The sequence below is a fragment of the Bubalus kerabau genome, chromosome 23, assembly GCF_029407905.1.
Source record: "Bubalus kerabau isolate K-KA32 ecotype Philippines breed swamp buffalo chromosome 23, PCC_UOA_SB_1v2, whole genome shotgun sequence".
Taxonomy (NCBI): Eukaryota; Metazoa; Chordata; class Mammalia; order Artiodactyla; family Bovidae; genus Bubalus; species Bubalus kerabau.
The window spans coordinates 35,768,879-35,790,421 of record NC_073646.1 but is presented as its reverse complement, the minus strand read 5'-3'; the positions used below and the strand labels follow the sequence as shown (position 1 = coordinate 35,790,421).

At 45.8% G+C, this 21,543-nt stretch overlaps 1 protein-coding gene and 1 long non-coding RNA gene across 11 annotated transcripts in view; one reads left to right on the top strand and one right to left on the bottom strand.

The window, feature by feature from the left end:
• The window catches only part of CUX1 (cut like homeobox 1), a 349,990-nt gene that overhangs the window by 215,213 nt on the left and 113,234 nt on the right, over positions 1–21,543 (top strand). For all 10 annotated transcript variants that reach the window (XM_055562796.1, XM_055562795.1, XM_055562794.1 and 7 more), the window contains 2 exons: positions 895–971; positions 2,663–2,729. In XM_055562796.1, the coding sequence (XP_055418771.1) occupies positions 895–971; positions 2,663–2,729 (144 nt within the window). The remainder of the gene's footprint in view (positions 1–894; positions 972–2,662; positions 2,730–21,543) is intronic.
• Positions 763–5,633, bottom strand: LOC129638211 (uncharacterized). Its single transcript, XR_008707737.1, has 5 exons — positions 5,530–5,633; positions 3,212–3,326; positions 2,485–2,572; positions 1,196–1,318; positions 763–898 (listed from the first exon to the last, which is right to left on the bottom strand). It is a non-coding gene; the product is annotated as an uncharacterized LOC129638211 (long non-coding RNA).

The following is a 21,543-nucleotide window of genomic DNA, read 5'->3' as shown; positions in this document are numbered from 1 at the left end:
AAATTCTAAAGAGCTACAAAAGAACTCTATCTGAGGAGTACAAATAGAGCCAAGACAGAGAAAGGACAGTTTACCTTCCATCTCTTATACTATTTGTAGGGGTTTTTTTTTCCAACACAGAGCATTTATTAGTTTTATAATTGAAATAGGTGCAAATGCAAGCTGTGCTTTTCCACAGATGATGGAAATTTGGGTGTCTTTTTTTAACTGTGCCATTTCTAGTTTTCCGTATTCCCAGGTTTCTTCTTCATGAGAGCATGTGTTACATTCAAACCATGTAAAAATAATAGACTTATTTTTAGAGATTTTTCTGCCGATGAGGAGGAAGGAATGCTATTTATTGACCAGGGAATTCATCTGGAGATCCTGGGAAATATAAATACATGGAATGTGGCTGCAGACATTCAGAATGCCCCCGTTAGGCACTAGCGTTGCACCCGCATTCCATTCCAACAGAAACGGAGCAGCTGCCACATCTCTTCAGCACATCCTTTATTCCAGCAAAGTCCTTCATCGTGTCAGCAAAATGCAAATGCATCATTCTTGTCGGGCTAACTTCAGGAAACAATGAGTGCGTGATGATGATTTTTCTTTTATTTCTTTTTTTAAAATAACTGGCATTTCAAGAATAAGCTGCATTTAGGATAACCTTCTACATCAATTGCCTTGCATCAGGTCCTACAGGAAGTACACCTCCCCTGGGGGGTGACGTGTGGGTAAGAGTCAGGGGGTTAAAAGTCAGGGCATCAGGGCTCGTGGCGTTACTAGTGGTACCCAGCCGCATGTCTGCCGCCAGCCGTTTAAAGGCAGCTCATGGCCATAGTTCCAGAACCCACAAGACATTTGAGCTGCTCAACAAGATGACCAATCTGGCTTCCTCCTCTTCCTTTTCAGAAAGCTGCAGGAGACCCAGATGTCCACCACCTCAAAGCTAGAAGAAGCCGAACATAAAGTCCAGACTCTGCAAACAGGTGTGCTATTCTGCCTGCCCATCAGGCCACTGCCGGCCAGACTGACCCAGGACAGGTTTACTCCACATCCCAGTCCCTGCAGGTCCCCCTGACACCTGTCGCCCACCGCTGTGGTGAGCCTAGAGGAGGGAGGGAGCCAGCCCACACCCCAGTGTGCCTCAGACACCACTCGCCTCCCTCCCCCACACCGCCCCCTTCCCACCTCGACTTCGTGAGTCACCCACTCTGAGTCCTGCGAGGCAAGGTGGGAGGCTGCAAACTCCATGTACATCACTGCCAGGAACCATCCTTTCTTCCTGCTCTTTTTCCAACAAACACGTCTAAATCACGAAACTGTCAAGGGCTGACTTGTCATTTGGAACATAATGGAGGAAAAAAACCATTATTTCTACCCTGTGAAGTTAAGGAGAACAGTAACAGCAGACCTTTAAAACTGCAAAAGTACCCAAAAATCTATGCTCAGGTTTTTCTTTAAACTTCTTTTTGCCTTTTTTTCTTTTTGTTCTGAAAGAGACACGGGACTATATATTTAATTTAAATGTGGAAAAATAACAGAAGACATCATAATCCAGGTTTAAAAAAAAATGACAGAGTGGGAGAAAATAATCACAACAAATTCAGATACGTAAGATCCCCAAAATATAAAGATCACCCAAAAATCAATAATAATAGATGAACAGTCCAGGAGAACAAGGAGCTAAGGATGGAAACAAGCAGTTTACAGGAAAAACACACAGCCAATACACATATGAAAAAAATGTTAATTTTGAATAGGCAGGGAAATGCTAATCAAATCAGTGAGAGATTGTTTTGCCTGTCAGATTGTCAAAAAAAAATGTTTTCAATTGATAATATCCAGTGTTGGTGAGAGTATAAGAAAAGAATCACACTCAGTATTGATGGGAATGTAATTGCCTCTTGGGAGGCCAGCTGGGTGGTATTTATCTGAAGTTGGAACGTCCCAGCTACTCACCCAGCACCTTCCCTTCAAGGTATCCTGATGCCCCGGGCGCGTGGCAAGCCCTGTGCAGGAGCTAAATTGTTACTGTCATCGTCATGCCCCAGCATAGAGAGAGTTCTGTGCTTCTGCTCAGGGCAAAGTGTAAATCTCAGAAGATGTTTGTATCATCCTATTTATGGGTGCGTGTGTGTTATTCACTCAGTCATGTCCTACTCTTTGCGACCCCATGGACTGTTTCCCACCAGGCTCCTCTGTCCATGAAATTCTCTAGGAAAGAGTACTGGAGTGAATTGCCATTCCCTTCTCCAGGGGATCTTCCTGACCCAGGGATCAAACTCTGGTCTCCTGCATTGCAGGCAGATTCTTTACTGTCAGTATTTAGGGGCGGGGCGGAGAGGGGGAGGGTAAAAATATACATATGTGTATATATTTTTAATTTATGGGAGTGGGTAAAAATAAAATATATATATGTACATACACTTAAACATATATGTAATTATATATGGAAATATTTTTTAAATAGTGAAATTTATTTAAAAGCAGGAAATTTACCTAATTAGAGGCTCATGGGATGAGATGAAGCAGCAGTGGAAGGGGATTTTTCTTTTCCATTCTGTGATACTTTTGTAATCTTTGCCTCCTTTGAAATGAGAATATGATTTTTTTTCTTTCTGATTTAATAGGAACAATTAGTATCTTATATCATGATTTTATGTCCTCTGCCTTTCAGCCCTGGAAAAAACTCGAACAGAATTATTTGACCTGAAAACCAAATATGATGAAGAAATTACTGCCAAGTAAGTCTTTGCCCATCTCCCTCTGTCCGCATGCATTTGGTCAGGTAGCTCCCAGTACTGCTAATCCATGAAAGTTCTCCCTGCTTCACCCTCCTGTTGATTGACTTTGCAAAGTGGTACAGGGTTTAGAAGATACTTGGTGTCTGAGCTGCTGTAAAGAACAGAGTGTCATTCCCATGATTCCTTGCATAAGTTTAAAACCTAAGATGTGACAATAAGCTATGTCTGGTGCTCTCAGAACAGCCCTTCCAACTGACACTTTTTTTCCAAATTATTGTGAAGCCCCGTCACCACTGTGCCTTTTTCTAAGAAATTTTGGGAAAGCGTCAGCACAGAGAAGGTGTGATCCTTGGGATGTTTTGTGGAGCTGGTGTGTGGCAATAGCATCACCTTCTACCCGTGCCCAAAGCCTCCACTCCCACACCGATCTATCTGTTCAAACCCCACCTTATGGTGCTAGGCGTCCATGTGCAGACACTTACACAAAGTAGGGGTGTGTGCATCTTTGGGCAGGTATATCTGATAAAGGTCTTGTCGGGAGGGAATCAGTGATCCACTGCAGGTACCCTGTTGCCAGCCAGCAAGCAAGAAATCACACTGACATAAAATCAAGAAAGAAAAAAAAGTAACAGATTGTTCCCTGAAAATGCCAGGCTAGTGTCTAAACTACTTTTTCCTGTCCCGGGAGGCTCCTCCCATCTCCCCCAGACACCCATCCACCACTCCCTACCCCACCCCACTCCATCCCCAACAGCTGTGTCTCCAGTAAGACTCAGCTCCTGCTGTGCTCACACCAGGCCTCAGTGGGCACTGGTGGGTTTTGGGGGGGGTGGCTCTGAATAGCGCCACCCTCCTCCCCTGCTCCGGCTCCACGTGGGGCTCTGGTACTCAGCACCCTCAGTCCGACCTCAGAGGTTGCTGCTGGGCCAACTGCTCTCAGGGCACATGGGCAGGGGTGGGGGGGTGGCGGGGATTGACCTTTGGCCTGGATTGTTCAGCAGCTGGGCCAGGTGGTCAGAACCAATTTCGATCATGAGCAGAGAACTTCTTCACAGAGACTAAAATGTCCCAGTCAGTCTTGGTGGTTCTGGCCAACGTGTTGGCACATCTAAATCCTGGTGGAACCCTCCAGATCACTGTCCCCTCTTCTCCTAGTGTGCTAAAATGTGACTTCAGATGGTACAGAAAGGACTGGTTCTAAGGTCCCGTGACCCTTAAAATTACACTTTGAAAACTGGCAGTTCTGGTATTAACCCTTCTGATCCCGGGCATCACTGTCGATGAGCCACAGGCATGCCCTCCCCACTGAGCCCACAGTCTGAGAGCTCCTTACCCCTGCAAACATATCCTCCGAGGCACCACACCAACTGCTGTCCCCTTGGCTCTCCTAGGTGTCCGTGTCTGGGTTTCCTTTTCTACCAGCCATCTTTGTTTTTCTACTATTTCTGCTTAGACTTTATTCTACTACATAGGTTGTTTTTCTCAGTAAATTTGAATTTTTTTAAATTATAATACTTTAACCTGATACATAGTTCCAACCTTAGTTTATAGCATTTCTTTTCTAAAAGTTTAATCTGAAGATGCTATGCTGATTCCTTGATTCATTCACTCTTATCCACATCATCTCGCTGACAAAATTCATAGAGACCTTGGGGGCTGATATGTTGGATTGTTTCCTTAGTTTTTGTTAATTTATGTTTGTTAAACCACACCTCTTTCTAAAAGGCACAGATACATCTTGTGTATCTACAGTCAACAAAGTTTGCTTTATTATGCACTTAAAAACCTTTTTTGTCTCCAGCCATACCACGCTAAACGCACCCTATCTTGTCTAATCTCAGAAACTAAGCAGGGTGTGGGCCTGGTTAGTACTTGGGTGGGAGACCTCCTGAGAATACTGGGTATTGTAGGCTTTAAAAAAAAAAGAAGCAGCAGCTTTTGTACAGCCAACCAGGAAGCCCATCTAAGCCCATGGTTTCCAAACTGTGGGTCGTGATTGTGAAATCTGTTTAGCAAGTGGCAACCAGCTAGTTGGGTCATAAGTAGAATATAAGGAAGGTGGTGACCGGGATGGCCTGGGGAAAGGAGGAGGGAGGAAAGGCATCTTCTCCCCATCCCTAGCCTTTCCTTGCTGTGCTTGGAGCCAGGGTGCGATGCTCAAGGATGATTCCAGTCTCCCAGGTGGTCTGCTCCCTGGGAAGGGTCAGAGGTGCCTCCTGAGATGACAGGATGATTTTCAGCCCTCAGTGTTGCCTTAAGTTACTGTTCGTTGATGCAGGAAACCCAGCCTGAGTCCATTCTTTAGTAGCCAGCTGCATCATTTGACGGTAAGATTGTTAAATCTCAGGTCACCTGAATCAGCAAGGCCACCCAGGAGAGCACCAGAGGCCGGTCCTCCTGACCCCAGACCTCTCCCTTGAACTTATCAGAGCCCACTGACCTCTGATAAATGGCAGTAGTTGATGGAAGCTCAGGGAGAATCATCTCTAGACTACATCCCACCATATCAGTGTATCTTAAGGCCAGAAAGCTTTTTTTTTCCCCCCCAAAAAAATACACATAAGTGAAAATCCACACATTACTTATGCTTTTTCATTGAACTAGAGTAAATGGAGGATAGAATCAAAAAACATGGAGTCTGTTCTTCTGTCATGTAAAATGATTTGCCTCCAGACTGCAGCTCTAGTTACCACCTGCTGACGGGGCCACAGGTGCCCTTAGGGTGCATCCCCACCTGTGATCGTAGCAGGAAACCCTCGTCTCCTCGGATGAGTGGGGAGGCAAGAGGTGCGGCATGTACCTGGGCACAGAGAGAGTCAGGCAGATGGGCACAACCCAGATCCACCGTCAGCTCCACTGATGTTCCTGGAGGCCTTCAGAGAGGCTCAGGGAGAACAGCCATTGCGATCCAGCACAATCCCTGCTGTCGGGGGGACATTAGCATAGCATCTGCAGCATCGGGGTGTCCACAGAAGACAGACAGCCCCCTCCAGCTAGGATGGTCAGGAGGGAGTTTAACATGGCGCCACAGGGACAGGGAGGACCAGCTGGACGCCGGTGTCCTGAGCAAGCACTGGCCGGGCCTCACTCTGCCTGTATTGGGAGGGGACAGGGCTCCAGGGCAGTACCAGCAACCCCTGAACTTACCCTCCTCTGGGCCCTGGCCAGGACTCCCCACCGCCAGGGGAGGACCAGCAGGAGAGGGAGCTGGTGAGGGGGATAGTGGGTCTCTAGCACAGGCCTCACCCAGCTGGAGCCAAAGGAGAGGCTGTCAAGGAGGCCTTCCTGCAGGTGGTGACCTGTGATTTGAGGCACAAAGATGCGCTGGAGTCAGGGGTTGCTGGCGGCAAAGGAGCTCCATCTGTGAAAACACCAGGCATCGAGGCCAGTCACCTGGGGGACAAGCCCGGAGCTCTGACAGGCTGATCTGCCAGGCAGGTGGGCATGGTGGGTGCCGGGGCTGGACAGAGACTCAGAAGGGGGTCAGCCCTGTCCAACTTTTTGTGACGCCATGGACTGTAGCCTCTGTCCATGGAATTCTCCAGGCAAGAACACTAGAGTGGGTAGCCATTCCCTTCTCCACGGGAATCAAACCCAAGTCTCCCACGTTGCAGGCAGGTTCTTTACCGGTTAACCAACAGGGAAGCCCCAGATGGGGGTCAGCAATTATAAATATTAATAGAAGCAAACGTCTAGCACAGGGCAGCTGAGGGCCCAACCCTTACTGTAGATGATTCCCAGAGGAAGTAATCCATAAAAAATGTAGAGAATGGCCTGAGATAATAATTGCTACTTTCTTTTAACTTCAGAAACAATCGCTTTAGTCTTAGAGCTCCCACACGGAGCCGCCCCCCGCCGTGCTCCACCTCTCAGTTCCCTCCCTTTTCATTTTCTGGGAAAGGTCTGTCATTCTACCGTCTGCTTCCGGCCCGACTTACTTGTCCTGTGTTCGACTAGACTACTTCCCATCTAGTCTAACACTTACCAGTAGAAGCCCACCAGGGCCCAAGCTCCTCACAAGTGGTCTTAAAACATTTCAAAACAATGTATTTTTCTCCCTTCTCAAAGGAGAGATTCTTAAAAGGGTTTCTTAAAAAACTTCCCTGGCAGTCCAGTGATTAAGACTCCACACTTCCACTTGAGGGGGCACAGGTTTGATCAACCTGGTCAGGGAACTGAGATCCTATATGCTGAGCAGCAAGGCCAAAACAATTTTTTTTTAAGTATTGACAGAAAATGCAGAACAGAAAGTGGGTGGGGAAGGCATCATGGAACATGGGCTTTGAGTGGGTCATGGCGGGGAGGGGTGGCGGGTCCGCTGTCCCTGCCCCATGTGTTCTTGGATAAGCTGCTTGATTTCTGGCCTCTCTTTCCTCACCTGTAAAATGGGCAGAATAGCAGTCAGAACTCTGGGTGGCAGTGGAGGGTAAGGAGGAGTTATGCCCACAGCCCCCAGCACAGTGACAGCTGTCAGCTCTTCTGTTGTCAGCAAATAGAAGCTGTTCCCGACAAGCTTGCCCTGAGCTTGGTGTGTGTGTGTTTCTGAAATTACGGGTCTTGGGCAAGTCTGGCCTGAATGGCATCATGTCCTCAGAAGGTTTGAAGAGTACATGTTGCCTCTCCCTCCCTGGGAGGATGTCACTGGGATGACCATCCCTCGCCGCCCCCACTGGGGACCGAAGCCCACAGGTCGGAGGCAGCGAGGCTGTCGGGAGCCCCTGCTGACTGGGTGCAGCCGTCAGCCTGCGTCAGCTGGGCCGGCCCGCTGGCTGCGGCGGGGACAGCAGCAGGAAAGTTTTCCATGTGTAGGCTTGAAGCGAAATGTAATTAGCCTTTATGTGCAGAACAAGGCTTCATTGATGAATACAGCTGGTCTTTGTTTTGTCCTGTCATTGAGAGTGGGAGGTAAAAGTGTTCTTCTTCATGTTTATTAATGCAAGATTCCTTAGACAAATGGCAAGCACAGTTTAATATTTGTTGGAACATCAGGGGGCTTGCCAAAACAGTTGTTGTGTAAGAGGATTGCAGGGTTTCAGATTATAACCATTTCTGGGTTAAATAAATGAATTATTTCTCTGCCTTTTTTTTTTTTTTTTTTTTAAGTGAAAAAAGTACCTCCTCCTCAGCTGGTCAGGCTATGTACAGATCTTCTGCCTTCTCTTAGCAAATAGAGACTTAGCACCCCAGCTGACATTAACGTGGAGATTCTAGCAATGTCGAGCAGGTTGGGTAAGATTTCAGTGGCTCCCTGGGATGGCCTTGGAGGAGGGGAGACAGCTTCTCGGGCCCCAGGAGAGAGGTCTGGACAGCTCCCCCGCCCCGACTCCACGCCTGTCCTGTGCAGCTGTTCGCTTGTGGTTGGGCTTAGGTGGCCACTGCCCATGGCGGGAGGAATGTTACCCCCCAGCCGAGATACCAACATTCTGGGCAAATCTGCAGGAAGTCCCATTTTCACTCAAGTCCACGGCCACCTCTTTGCTCTATCCCCGAGAGTCCTGGTTGCAGAAGGAACTTCAGTTGTTAACACACACAGTCAGCTTGTTAAATTCCTCCTGACTTGTGGGTGGAGGCTCTGAGCCTCCGATGAAAGGAAATATTGAATCGCACTGAAATACTGCTTTTTTTTTTTTTTCTATAGCTAATGTTAGTCTGAGGAGAATTTGCACCTCCCAACCTTTCCTGCCAGTAAAATTCATATTTCTTAAGGTTACTCATGTTGTATTTCTTGCCTATATGCTTTTTAGAAAGAACCACATTGTATGCACACATGCTTAAACAGTTCATTATGAAAGAGACACCTATGAAGAACTTCACTTGGGATCATTTTAGAGTGTTCTCTCTTTATCGTGCGTATACAACCAGTGTATAATCACAAAGTGCAATATGCTCTGAGAAAGCAGAAAACTGGCCCAGGTGAGCTTGACTTGGGACTTTATTGAAATTGCTTATGGGAGCCTGTACTCCGCACCCACATTATGGAGGGAGGGGATTCCTGTGTGCCAGCAGTGGGCACAGGGAAGACTTGAAATGTTTGAAAACATGAGGATGCCCAGGGTTGAAGACATGATTCTGCAATTGATAAATGTAGCCAGTGTGCAGTCAAAGGCAAGGGGTCGAGCACGTCCACACGTCCGGATCACTCTGGACTAAGTCATGATGCCTTCTTGCGTGCTCCGGCGGTCATGGAGGACGTACCTGTTGCACTCATTTTATAGACAGGGAAACTGCCCTGGAAACATGGAATCAGGCCCCAAATCCAGACCTTTGGACTCAAAATCCAGTGTCCTTTGCACTTTCCCACCATGACCTGGAAAGTTTCTTTCTGTGCTGCCTTCAGAGAGCAGTATTACCCACCTGCTGCTCGCCAGGTGATGGGTCTTCTTGAAGGGTTTTCCATCTTCTCTCCCTCTCCACGAGCCCTGATGTATTTACCCTCACAGACTGATTTCCCTTTTATTTATTTATTTTTTTACAGTTCCACATGCAAGGCTCAGGAAACTGAGCCAGGTAGAGCCGAGTAGCCAGCATATTCCCATTAGACAGACTTTGCTTCCCCCAACTGAATTTGAAAAGACCACCTCAGTGTCCGGAAACAGCGTCTCCCTGCTGTACCTTTAAGAAGAATGTAACATTTTCTATTTCCTGGCTTTTTGATGAGTCATCAGTTTCCAGTACGAGTTGCTGTAATTATCCTGGTTAGATTAATTTCCCTAAAAATGGAGAAGCAGCTACTTTGATGGTTTCGAAGAGATGGACTTGAATAAAGAAACCCCTGTCCTTTAAACCTTAGAGAGAAATCAGACGTGCCAGGAACAAATGATGCTTTTTTTTTCCCCCTATACCTTATCTGCAAAAGGGTGTGTGCATTTTGTAGAATTCCTGTGATTTTTCCTCTCTAAGCATTTTGCTTCATACCTAAAGCTCCATGCCTGCATGAGTACCAAAGGACTTTCCTTGGCTTTCGCACTGACGGTATCTGTTTTGCCTTCTCTTCTTATACAAGCAGTACAACCCTGATCTGAATTTTTTTTCCAGTCCAAGAACTGTGCAAAAAGAAGGGCCTGGCTTCCTATTCTCAAATCCAGGTAGAAAGTCCTTTGAGTGCTAAACATTCTTCACCTATTCCGTGGACTCTAGGCAGGTGTAAAAATTACATGGCATCAGTGAGAACTGGTGCTTTTTACCCCCCTTCAGCTAATCTTAAAACACTGTGTTGAAACGCAGGCAATGTGTCAGGTGCTAGAACTACAGAGTAAAGAGGGCAAGGGGAGTTACGGGTGTGATATGCACACAGACATGGATCACACACTCTGTACATAAGAACACGTGCCACACACATGTATATAGAGCTGTCCGATATGTGTGTGTGTGAACATGCTTATGAGTATAGAGGTAGTAATGATATTCATCCAGCATTCTTCTAGGGGTATTGTAGAGAAAAGGATGCATAAGCTATCACCTGAGTTCGGCGTGCTTTTATAAAAAACTGGGGGTTTTTCAGAGATCCTTGAAGTTTTCCTGATTCACTGTAAAGGACAGTCTTGGCGAATTCACAGTTAAAGGCTAAAGGAAACAGGTAAGGGGCTGTTAGAGAAGACATCCGTTTGTAGAAGATCAAAGCACATTTGATGAGCCACAAATTGGGCATCATAACGGGCGCCTTCCTGCCTGCAGAGCTCGAGGAAGAGGATGGGTGTGTCCCTGTGGACCACACAGAGGTGGCCAACACTGCCTGACCTGCCTGAGGAGGGGCCCACCTCAGTCCCTGCACCCCACATGCCCGTTGGCATCACTGACACTGAGGGCTTTTGTTGAATGAATCACTCTGTGGGCGCCCTCACTGTGTAGACCAGTGGATTATGGACAAGGCCAAGGGACTAGTCTCGGCAGTGCTGAGAGCCCGAGCAGCAAGGCCATGTGCTGTCTGGAAGAAAAAGCAGACTACAGAAGCTGTTGGCATTTGGGAAGAAAGCAGGAGCCACCTGAACCTCTGAAGTATCTCACGGAGATATGATAGCATAGTGGAAGCCGGTCTGGACCATTCACACAGCCTTCTGCTCTGAATGAAACTCCTCCCAAAGCCGCTTATTTCTGACCTCTACCCCACCCCCACCCAGGAGTCCCTGGCTGCAGAGGGGACCCACAGCCATGCAGGTCATCATGACACTGCTTATCTCCTTAGCTTCCGATACGGAGGGAAGAAGGGCCCTGACCAGGCAAGGGCCCTTTAAAGGGAGAGGCAGGAAGTCTGGAGAAAGTGAGAAACCATCCTTCCTTGGAATTGCCCCAAATCATTGAAGGCTAATTCCTTTTATATAATATTTATGATTCTTAAAATTCATGAAAGTCACACATGTTTATTGTATAAAATTTAGAAAATTCTAGTAGATTTTTAAAAATAGGTCATCACTCATTATCCCACAACACATGGATAACTGGGTTTTGTTGTTATGGTTTTTTGTTTCTTTGGTTCATTTCTGGCTGTACTGGGTCTTTGTTGCAACTCGAGGGCTCTCTAATTATGGCACTTAGGCTTCGTTCCTCTGAGGCCTGTGGGATCTTAGTTCCCCATTCAGGGATCCAACCCACATCCCCTGCATTGGCAGGCAGATTCTTAACCACTGGACCACCAGGGAAGTCCCCAGATAACTGTTTTAACATTTTGGCATATTTTATTCCAATCTTTTTTCTATATGGTACTCTATTTTTTTTCCTTTTACTGTTCACGAATGGTATCAGACTGGTACAAGGTTTTCATTTCTAGGTGGTGGTTTTTTACTTGGCATGTAAATATGTCTTTCTTGTCGTTACCTGTTGTTCAGAAACGTGATACATGCTGCATGACATCCCATCAGTAGACATCCCAGGAGACTGTCACCCACTGAGTTCCCTCTTGTTTGGGGTCCTGATTTGTCACGTTGCCCTCATTGCTGTGCAGGTTGTAACTAGGAAGCTTCACACTTGCTCTGTCTTTTGGAGCCTTTACGTTCTGCCAGTGGCTATGGCATCTTTCAGAGGCTTCCCTGTGGCGTCATCAGACCAGAATTCTCTGCGGACCCCGTTGCCAGGCCACTGTCTGGTGACACTTGCAGATGCCCCAGCCTCCCCTTGACTGGTGCGCGCTGGGAGGTGCTGGGCCCAGAGTCGGGAGCTCCCGGGTCAGGTCTCAGCTCTGTCACCCGGGCAGCAGCAGTGTCCTCAGTAGCAAAACAGGAAGATTGGACCGGAGCTCAGGCAGACTTGAAGGGCCTGCCCGTTTCTCAGCTCCTTGAACTTGATCACCCAACTCCTTCCCCAAAGCTGGGCTCTCCCATCCTCCCCGAGCTGGCCCTGTGCAGCCTGTCTGTGGGGTGGCCTTCAGGGAAAGGGCTCCCCAGGACGTGGAGGGTAGCATGAAGGTCAGGGGAAGAGCCCGGGTCTCAAGGTCATTCCAGAGTTTGATTCCTGGTGCTGTGAGTACAGAAACCCTGGGCAGGGCTCTCAGTTTCCTTACTCTGGCCTTAGTTTCCTCCTGAGTAAAGGGGGACCTGGCGCAGCATCTGCACGCTGGTAGCCATCAGCAAATGGCTACCAGACACCCTGCCTGGCCCATTTACAAAACGTTGGTTCACTTCCCCCACCACTGGTCTCTTCAAACCCTAAGGAACCCCAGCATCTTCCATGTTTGACTTGTGAAAATCAGGCCAGTCCATCTGCATCACAAGACCCCTGTATTTGCAGCTGCAGGTGTTGGGTAAAGTGCCCTGTTTTCGTGTTGTATCATCATCCTAAGAGACTCTGAATTTAAAATCTTAACTAGTTCCCCTTGGGTGCTGCGAACACTGGCGGCAAAAAGTTCTGAGTTCAGATGATTGAGGGGCCGTTAGTGCCTTTAACCTCTTGAGGTTAATAACCGCAGAATAACTGCCTTCCAAAATCCTCACGCCACGTGTGTGTGGAACCCACCTTCTAAAGCAAGAACAGTGTGGTTCCCTCCAGCCACACGTCAGGGGCAACTCCGAGAGTTCAGCAGAGACCTGTTTCCACGTGGCCTGGAGAATTTGGGGGCCCCTGGGCTGATATAAAACAAATTAAGAGAGGTGCCAAGCATCTGGGCCTAAGCACAGACGTCTGGGGCTCCTGTTCTGGGATATCGTTAAAAGAAACTTTGGGGAACCAGCCTTCAGAATGAGAAGTTTCCTATAGGAAACCGAGGGAGAGCCAGATAATTGAACTCATTGATTTCCTTCACGGCTTGTTTGCCCTTTCATTCTCTTCCTGAGGTGCTGTTTGTTGAGGAATGTCTCCAATTGCCAGAAAGACAGTGGGGTGTCTCGTATTCCCCCCTCCACCCCCGCCAGCTCTCCTTTCAGCCAGAGCTGAGCTCTGAGGCGAGCCTGCAGTATGAATTTTTAATGCAGAACTTTATGGCATCGCTCTGGCAGCCTGGCCACATTGCTCTCCTGAGCTTTGAGATTTCATGCTCTGCTGAACAGAGCAGAGACTCAGGGCCTTCAGCATCAGTGAGGATTAACCCCCACGTGACCGCATGTATGCCCTCCAATTTCCCTAAAGGTAAAGTTGGGAGAAAATATTAAAATTATGTGGTGTTTAGAATGTTATCCACAGAGCCTGGGTGCAGAAACAGAGCGTAATCTTGAAATTTCATAGGAAAACATATATTTTTAGCTTTTCATTTATCTTTCTTTTAAAATTTGCCTATTTTTATTTTGATGCGTTTGTGTGGTGTTTCTACCCTAAAAAAAAAAAAAGCGCCAATCTATAGAATTTATGCAACATAAAGATTATTAGATCCTTCCGTTTTCCATAGAAAGCCCCCGGGTACTTAGAAACTTAGGATTTGTTGTCAATAAGGGGAAAAAGACCAGTTATGTGAAGTAGGTAATTCTGTGTGTAGGCATATGGTTGATTGGCCTTTTCTTCTGATAGCCTTCTAGTATTTTTGAAAGTTTCCAAATTAAAAGGGTGAAATTTTTAGACGTTGTCTATAAAAATGAGTTGAGCTTAAATGAGTTGGGGAAGGAATGGAGCCTTCGATCAGTGGTGCCAGAATAGCTGGCTAACACTCAGAGGATGAGAGATGAGGCAGAGCCCTGTGCAGAGTCAAGCCTCGACGTTTTAAATATTTACATATGAAAAACAAAGTCATAAAAACACTAGGAGAAATTTTAGATGGATATTTATATAATGTGGGGGTGGGAACAAAATCTTTCAAAGCATGATGCCAAAGGTAGAACTCAGAAAGGAAATTTCACAGCTTGCTGGTGATTGATGAATGACTGGTAGATCAAGTGGCAAAAATATTTGCATTGTGTATGACAGGGAAAGAGAGTCTGTGTGTGTGTGTGTGTGTGTGTGTGTGTGTGTGTGCATATATACAAGCACGCCTCATTGGTGCCATTTTCCAAAAGTATTTGCTTTTCCTTCGTGTCTATGTGTCACAAGCTGGTGATTCTCACAGTATTTCAGACTTTTTCACTGTTATTTGTCCTGGAGGGGTTGCCATTGCAAAAGTATTACAACTCACTGAAGGCTGAGGTGATGATTAGCATCTTTTAGTATTAAATTTTTTTTAATTAAGGTATGTACATTTTTTAAAGACATAATGCTATTGCACACGTAATAGACTATATTCTAGTGTAAACAGAACTTTTATATACACTGAGAAACCTAAAAATTGACGTGACTTACTTTATTGCAGTGTTTGCTTTATGGGGATAGTCTGGAACCAAGCCAGCACTGTCTCCAAGGTATGCCTGTATATATAAAGAACCCTTAGAAATCAATAAGAAAAGATTTAATACCCAAAGAGAAAGCTCCATCTCCTTCCTAGACACAGGCCTCTCAGGCTCAAGCGAACTCATGATCCCTCCTGACTTGCTGCTTGCCTGCAGGCAGCTTCCCTTCCGTTTTTCCCCTCCCTGGAGCATATGTGGCCCTCCCTCATTCCAGAGTTGAAGGTTCCTTCTTGGCCCTGCTGGCTAACCGTATTCGTTCCACCTCCTTGAGACCTTCCGCATTCCTCCTGTCTTTGTCTCCACTGTCACTGCCTTAACTGGGCTCTTTTCACCTCTTGTCTTTCCTTCTTCAGTCCCTCCCTAGCAAATCTCCCTGCTGCCAATCCTCCAAGTATCTGTAAGAGTATCTTTCCAAAATATAAATCTGATCCTGTCTGTGTGGCTCATCCTTAAAATCTTTCCATGGCTTTTTTAAATTCTATATATTTTTTTAGTTGAAGGATAGTTTCAGATGTACAACATAGTGATTGAATATTTTTATAGCTTTGTATGTACCGTACAAAGTTATTACAATATTATTGACTATATCATTAACTATTGAAAGTGCTGTACATGACATTCTTGTGACCCATTAATTTTATAGCTGGTAGTTTGTACCTCTCTGTCCCTGCTTCACCTAGTTCACCAATCCACCCACCTACTTCCCCTCGGGCAGCCGCTATTTTATTCTCTGTATCTGGAGTCTGTTTCTGTTTTGTTATATTTATTCATTCCACATACAGGTGAAAACACATGGCTCTTTCTTGCCTCCGCTGAAAACTGATGCCATAGCGTCCGGGATGCCTCGTGACACAGCTCTGCCTTCAATAGCCTCATTTCACACCACTCTAAACCCCACCCCCACCCTGTAGAATTGCGGGCCTTTCCCCTGATCACCAGTTCCCACATCCCAGTGCGCTGTTACCAGCCTTTCTCCATGAGACATCGCCTGCCCCTCCACGCCTCATTCCTGTACCCACACTTATCTGCACCAGCCTCTGTGAGCATGTGAGAAGGGTTCTGGTCTCTCCTATTCCGTGGAGAGAATTTGGGGGTCTTGAATTTGTATCCAGAACGTAAACATCTTAATTTTCACTAAGTCTGACTGCAGTGTAGCATTTCCTTCCATTGCAAATCAACAACTCAGAACAAGAACAGGTCTGTGGCTTTCTTGCAAGCAGAAATCCTAGTAATTTCACATCACATCACAGTCCTTGTAGATAACTTGAATACTGTTTAGATCCATGACTGCTTCTAAATGTCAGTAATTTGGGGGGGTTTTAATTAATTTATTTAGTTTTGGCTGCTTTGCATCTTAGTTTCCGCAAACAAGATCTTTCATTGCAGCGTGCAGGCTTAGTTGCCCTGTGCCATGCGGGATCTTAGTTCCCCAAGCAGGGGTCGAACCCACATCCTGTCTTTTGGAAGGTGGATTCTTAACCACTGGACCACCAGGGAGGTCCCCAAAATGTGGGTAGTCCTTAGACTCGTTACTAGATCAGGAGACCACTGGGACAAAGGGTGTGCTGTATCAAGGTTCCTTAGCGTGTCCTTTGCAGGGGGAAGAACCCCTTTGGTACAGCAGCGCCAAGTGCTGCGGGCTCTCTCCCCTCCCCTCGGCCCCAGTGTCAGAGGTGGGTGTACCCGGAGCTGTGTTTGGCCTGGGGAGCTCACGCTACTTGTCTCAGACGTTCTGTGCTCGATCCAGGAGATAAGGGATGGGCTGCAGCAGTTCCACCACCTCTCCACCATGCTATGTGGATGCTCGTAGATGCTTGACTTGATATTTGTTAGGACAAAACTCAGCATTTGCCCATTGGCTGGTTTACTCCCCATGTGTTTCCTTATCACCCATGATCATGAATGTGGCTAGTATTCTGGATCTTAACTACTCACCCACATTGATCATTACCTATTAATTGATCTTCTCTTGAGTTTTAGTGATTTCATTGTCCAGAAGTAATATAAATATATGAGTTAGATCTCATCAACTTTGTCATTAATCATTTTTATTTTTTTATTTATTTATTTTTTTTTTTATGTTTTTTGGGTTTTTTTTTGTTTTTTTTTTAATTTTATTTTATTTTTAAACTTTACATAACTGTATTAGTTTTGCCAAATATCCACTATGGAGAACAGTGTGGAGATTCCTTAAAAAACTGGAAATAGACCTGCCTTATGATCCAGCAATCCCACTGCTGGGCATACACACTGAGGAAACCATTAATCATTTTTAACATGATTTCAATAATTGAAAATTAGTATTTCCTTCCCAATCCATGTCCTTATTATTTTTTATGATTTATTGTATCTCTAACTTGTTGGAATGTATTATAGCCTGTGAGGTAAGGTATGTGTCTGTTTATTATTCTTCATGCCAATTCTCAGCTTGCCCAATAACTCCTTCCTTCAGTATTTAACCCTGGACAAATCAGATGTAAATAATTACATATGTCTCTGGATTGCTGTCTGAAATTTCTTTCCATTGATCCAACTTTTCATTCTTATAAGTACCCAACTGTTTTAATAATGTTTCATTTTCTTGATACCTACAATAAGTTTACTGCTATTGGGGTCAATAAGTTTTCTATATGCATCTTGACATTTTACTGAGTTTTATAAATCAACTTGGAAGCTAAACTTATATTTATTTCTCCTTAACACAACTGCACATAAGAAATGTCATCATTAGCTTTCTTTGTCACTAGCATTGTGTAATTTGATTTTCTATAGATGAATTTATGCCATGTTATTTTAATTCCCACATGTTTAATATTTATATCCCTATTGTAGATGAAATCATTTATTTCATTTTCTAGATATTTATTACTGGTACATAGAAGTGTCATTTTTTGTCTTTATCAAAAAACACGGGGCTTTGCTGAATTCTTGGGTCATGGGTTCTCTGCTGTTTTGCTCCAATGAATCCTTTTGGACAAGCATGTAGCCATATTATCAACCAGTCCATTCTAAAGGAGATCAGTCCTGGGTGTTTCTGGAAGGAATGATGCTAAAGCTGAAACTCCAGTACTTTGGCCACCTGATGCGAAGAGTTGACTCGTTGGAAAGGACTCTGATGCTGGAGGGATTGGGGGCAGGAGGAGAAGGGGACGACAGAGGATGAGATGGCTGGATGGCATCACTGACTCAATGGACGTGAGTCTGAGTGAACTCCGGGAGTTAGTGATGGACAGGGAGGCCTGGTGTGCTGCGATTCATGGGGTCGCAGAGAGTCGGACACGACTGAGCAACTGAACTGAACTGAACTGAACTGAACGGAGTGAATTTGTGTGCTTTTCTGACAACCAGAATACCTGATTCTCCTCTTTCATTCCTGTTTTTTAAAAGGAGCATCTCTCTTATCTGTCTGTGGAGAGCAGTGGAGGCTCTTGGTTTAAATGTCTGTCCTGTTTGAGACCCCCACACTCTTGTGATTCCCATTTAAATTAGCTTTGACCTGGGTTTCAGATTCCATGTGACTGGAACCCTTCCTCTGTGTCATTTGGTGTGGTTCATTTTCTAGTAGGAAAATACTTCTATATATTGTGTTTCTTTCCATTTTTATATTGCATATTTTATGGATTGTCTTACTTTGTGATTTAAGACAAGTTCAAGCTTGTTGTGTTTTATTGTTTGCTACACCTCTAAGTATGACTTCTTTCTCTGTTATTTTGCTACATATAGTATTGGCTAGTGTGGCTTTAAAACCTTACCCTAGCCTTTTGAAAAAGTCTAGTTAATCTTTTCCTCTTTTGAGGTATGATTCTATTGCATTTTTTTAGGCTTGGGGTTTTCTTCCAATACATATTTTATTTCTATAGGTGAATTTGGCCTGGTTACATTTACCAGTATAACTGTTACCTTACATTTTTCTTTATTCTTAATACTCTTCCCCCTCCCCCCCCCCCCAATTCACATCATCTGTCATAAACTTTCTGATCTATTTAAGGAAGATGGACCACAGCGCATAATTGACTCTCTGAATGTCCTGGGTCCTCCAGGTGAGCCCTGCTCCAGATCCCCTCTTTTTACTGAAATTCAGTGTCAGATGCAGAACTATTGAACCCTTTGGAAACCTTTTAAAAGCCACATATTTATTTTAAATTCTCTTACCATACTGCACTGCTATTACATTATATGTCAAGCATAGCAGCAAGTTATGCTTCACTACATTAGCCTCGCCTCCTCCTGCAGTGAGACCCAATCCTTCATAGAATACACTGAACCTACACATTCCGGCTGGCGATTTCCTTAAAGTTGTTTCGATTTTCCAAGGACCATGGGCTTCCCTGGTGGCTCAGACAGTAAACAATCTGCCTGCAATGCGGGAAACCTGGGTTCGATCCCTGGATTGGGAAGATCCCCTGGAGAAGGGAATGGCTGCCCATTCCAGTATCCTTGCCTGGAGAATCCCATGGACAGAGGAGCCTGGCGGGCTACAGCCCGCTGGGTTGCAAAGAGTTGGACATGACTGAGCAACTAACGCTTTAACTTCTGAGGATCTCCTCCTGCCTTCACAAAGCACCTGCTGCTCAGCGGGATTATCAACTACGGTGATAAGAATCCTTTATTCTCTGGCACATGGTAAATATTTTTGCACAAACTTGAGGCTTGCAAGCTAGGCAGATCCTAAGGCACAAACATAGATACATTCTTATCATCACATTGTTTAACTTTTACTAAACTCAGAAATATACTTTCCAGGTATCCAGTGTCCTTCCATATGGTTAAACCCAGGGAGTGCCCTACCCTGTCATTTGGAAAGCTGACTGGATCCAGTTTCCTGCCCAGAATCCCAGAGACATTATACATCAGTGGTCACTGCACATAGCTGAGCTGTAAGGCAGTTATTTGCTGACTGTGTCTTCCCAACAGAGGGCCCTCGGGGTTCTATCCACTGAAGTTTTCCAACCAACCATGAATGTACGGAAGAGGGTTTGGCTTGTCCAATAACAATCCCTTCCAAAATGTGAATTCTCTAATAAAACCAGGAAGGTCATTCGTTTGTTTAACTTCAAATTTTCATCACACTGACCTCCAATAAGTATTCCAGGTGCCTTTAATACCAGACACAGAATCAGTGAAGCTCTTAGATTAAAACCTGGGAATTCGAGCTTAGAGTTCCATGGGAAAGATGCCTCTTTAAGACTTGGATTTGAATTAAAGCTCAACAACTCAATAACCTGACATGACTAAGACATTCCCTGCATAGGGCTTTCTGAGTTCAGTGTTACTGTGACGCCCTGATGTACTGTTTGCTTGGCAACGAGGAAAAACTTTATGTTGCAATTAACCTTGCTATTTTTTTCCCTTATGTCTAAGTATCGTGAACTTCCTTTGTGGTATTTTAGTGATTAGACAGGATGGAGGGTGTTCTTAAAGATTCATGGCCAAACCCGATGATGTCAGACCAAAGGGAAGGGACGGTCTTCGTGGGGCCAGCAAGTCTGGCCCCGTCTGAATTGTTTGTCTAACACTTCACAAGTAGAAGAGGAACCACTGAATTATTCATTTTCAAGTTGCCCTAAAAAAAGGCACTTACGCTGCCGAATTGCAGACTCTCGGTGCCAGCGAGAGGAAGAGGAAGGATGCTGTCTTTCCTTGGGACAGGCCACTGCCGTCGGCTGCCTGGTTCTCCAGTTTCACTTCCCGACCCTGTGGAGTGAAGGAGACAAAGCACCAGCTGCCTTAAGTGCAGGGCAGTTAAGGGGGTGGGGGCCATGGACAGATGCTACCAGAGCCTCCGAAGCCACAGGTGAGCCAAGTGTTGGATTGATGAGGGGAGACCAGTGGAGGGGAGGCTCTGCAAGCAGCTCTGAAGGGCCAGGAGGTGTGGTCAGAAGGCACCAGGGTGTAGAAGTGATCCGGAGGACAGCCCAGGGCCTTGAGGTGGGCCCAAGAAGTCCCAGGAAGTCGTCTCAGCCTTGGACTTGGAGGGGAAGGAAGCAGAGCATAATAACTAGAATGCAACTGGAGAGGTTTCCTTATTCTGAGTTTTAACTTCTCTGCCACCAAACCTTCTCTTAACAATTCCTACCACATAGTACTTAGGAGAGAAAGGGGGTAATTAGAATCCCTCACATTCCCGCATAAACGCAGGGTTCTTACCCTAGACTGCTGCTTTCTGTGACCTTGAGCTTCTTGGTCACCACTCACCCCCCGCCCTCAGTTTCCCCACCTGTGAAATCCAAGCAGCATCCACCTGTCCACCTGCAGGGGTGGCACGTCCCCTGTGCCCTCGGGAGATGATACGATGGATCAGGGGCACCTGTCAGCCCAAGGCAGAATGCTTACAGGTCAAGCCAACAGGGAAAAGAAAACGAAATCTGAAAGGAGGCTCTGAAAGTGCGAAAGCTCACATGGGGCAGGCCATGCTCCAGCCACCAAAAAGACCTATTTCTTAAATATCTGGAGGAAAGCAGCAGCACTCTGGGTCCACAGTCCTACTGGCCATGTCCTCTGCCCAAGACTCCCCCAACCAGCCAGCTCCCGGGGGACCCGGCGCTCAGGGTGGCGGCCTCGGCTCCCTCCAGATCCCGCGTGGAGGCGGCTACTGGGAGCCCCTTTCCTGGAGGGAGGAAGGTTGGGATTCCTGTGTCCCCTCCAGAATCCACTTACTCTGTGTCAAAGAGAGATACTCATGGATGATTTTTCAATCACGTTCTCCTTGCAAAAGTGTGCCTTTCATGCACGTCGTTTTTCCTTCCCTTTGATGAGTTAACTGAGATACTAAGAGGTTAACTGACGTGACTAAAACTAGCAAAGTACTCCTCATCTGTATTCTTTCCCAGGGGCCACTCTGTAGCATCCTGCTTGTCTCTGCACGGGCCTTCTGGTCACCTCATTTCTGTGCCAACGGTGGTCAACAGCCTACGTACCGACTTTATAGTTGACAAGTTATAATGGAGAGACACTAAACTACTGTGATGGTCTATGCTTTTTTAATCACCTTATAATTTTGTTTGTTTGTTTGCTTGTTATTATGTTCAGTTTCTGACATACGATAGAGGACAGAACCCCTAGTGCCTACTGGACAA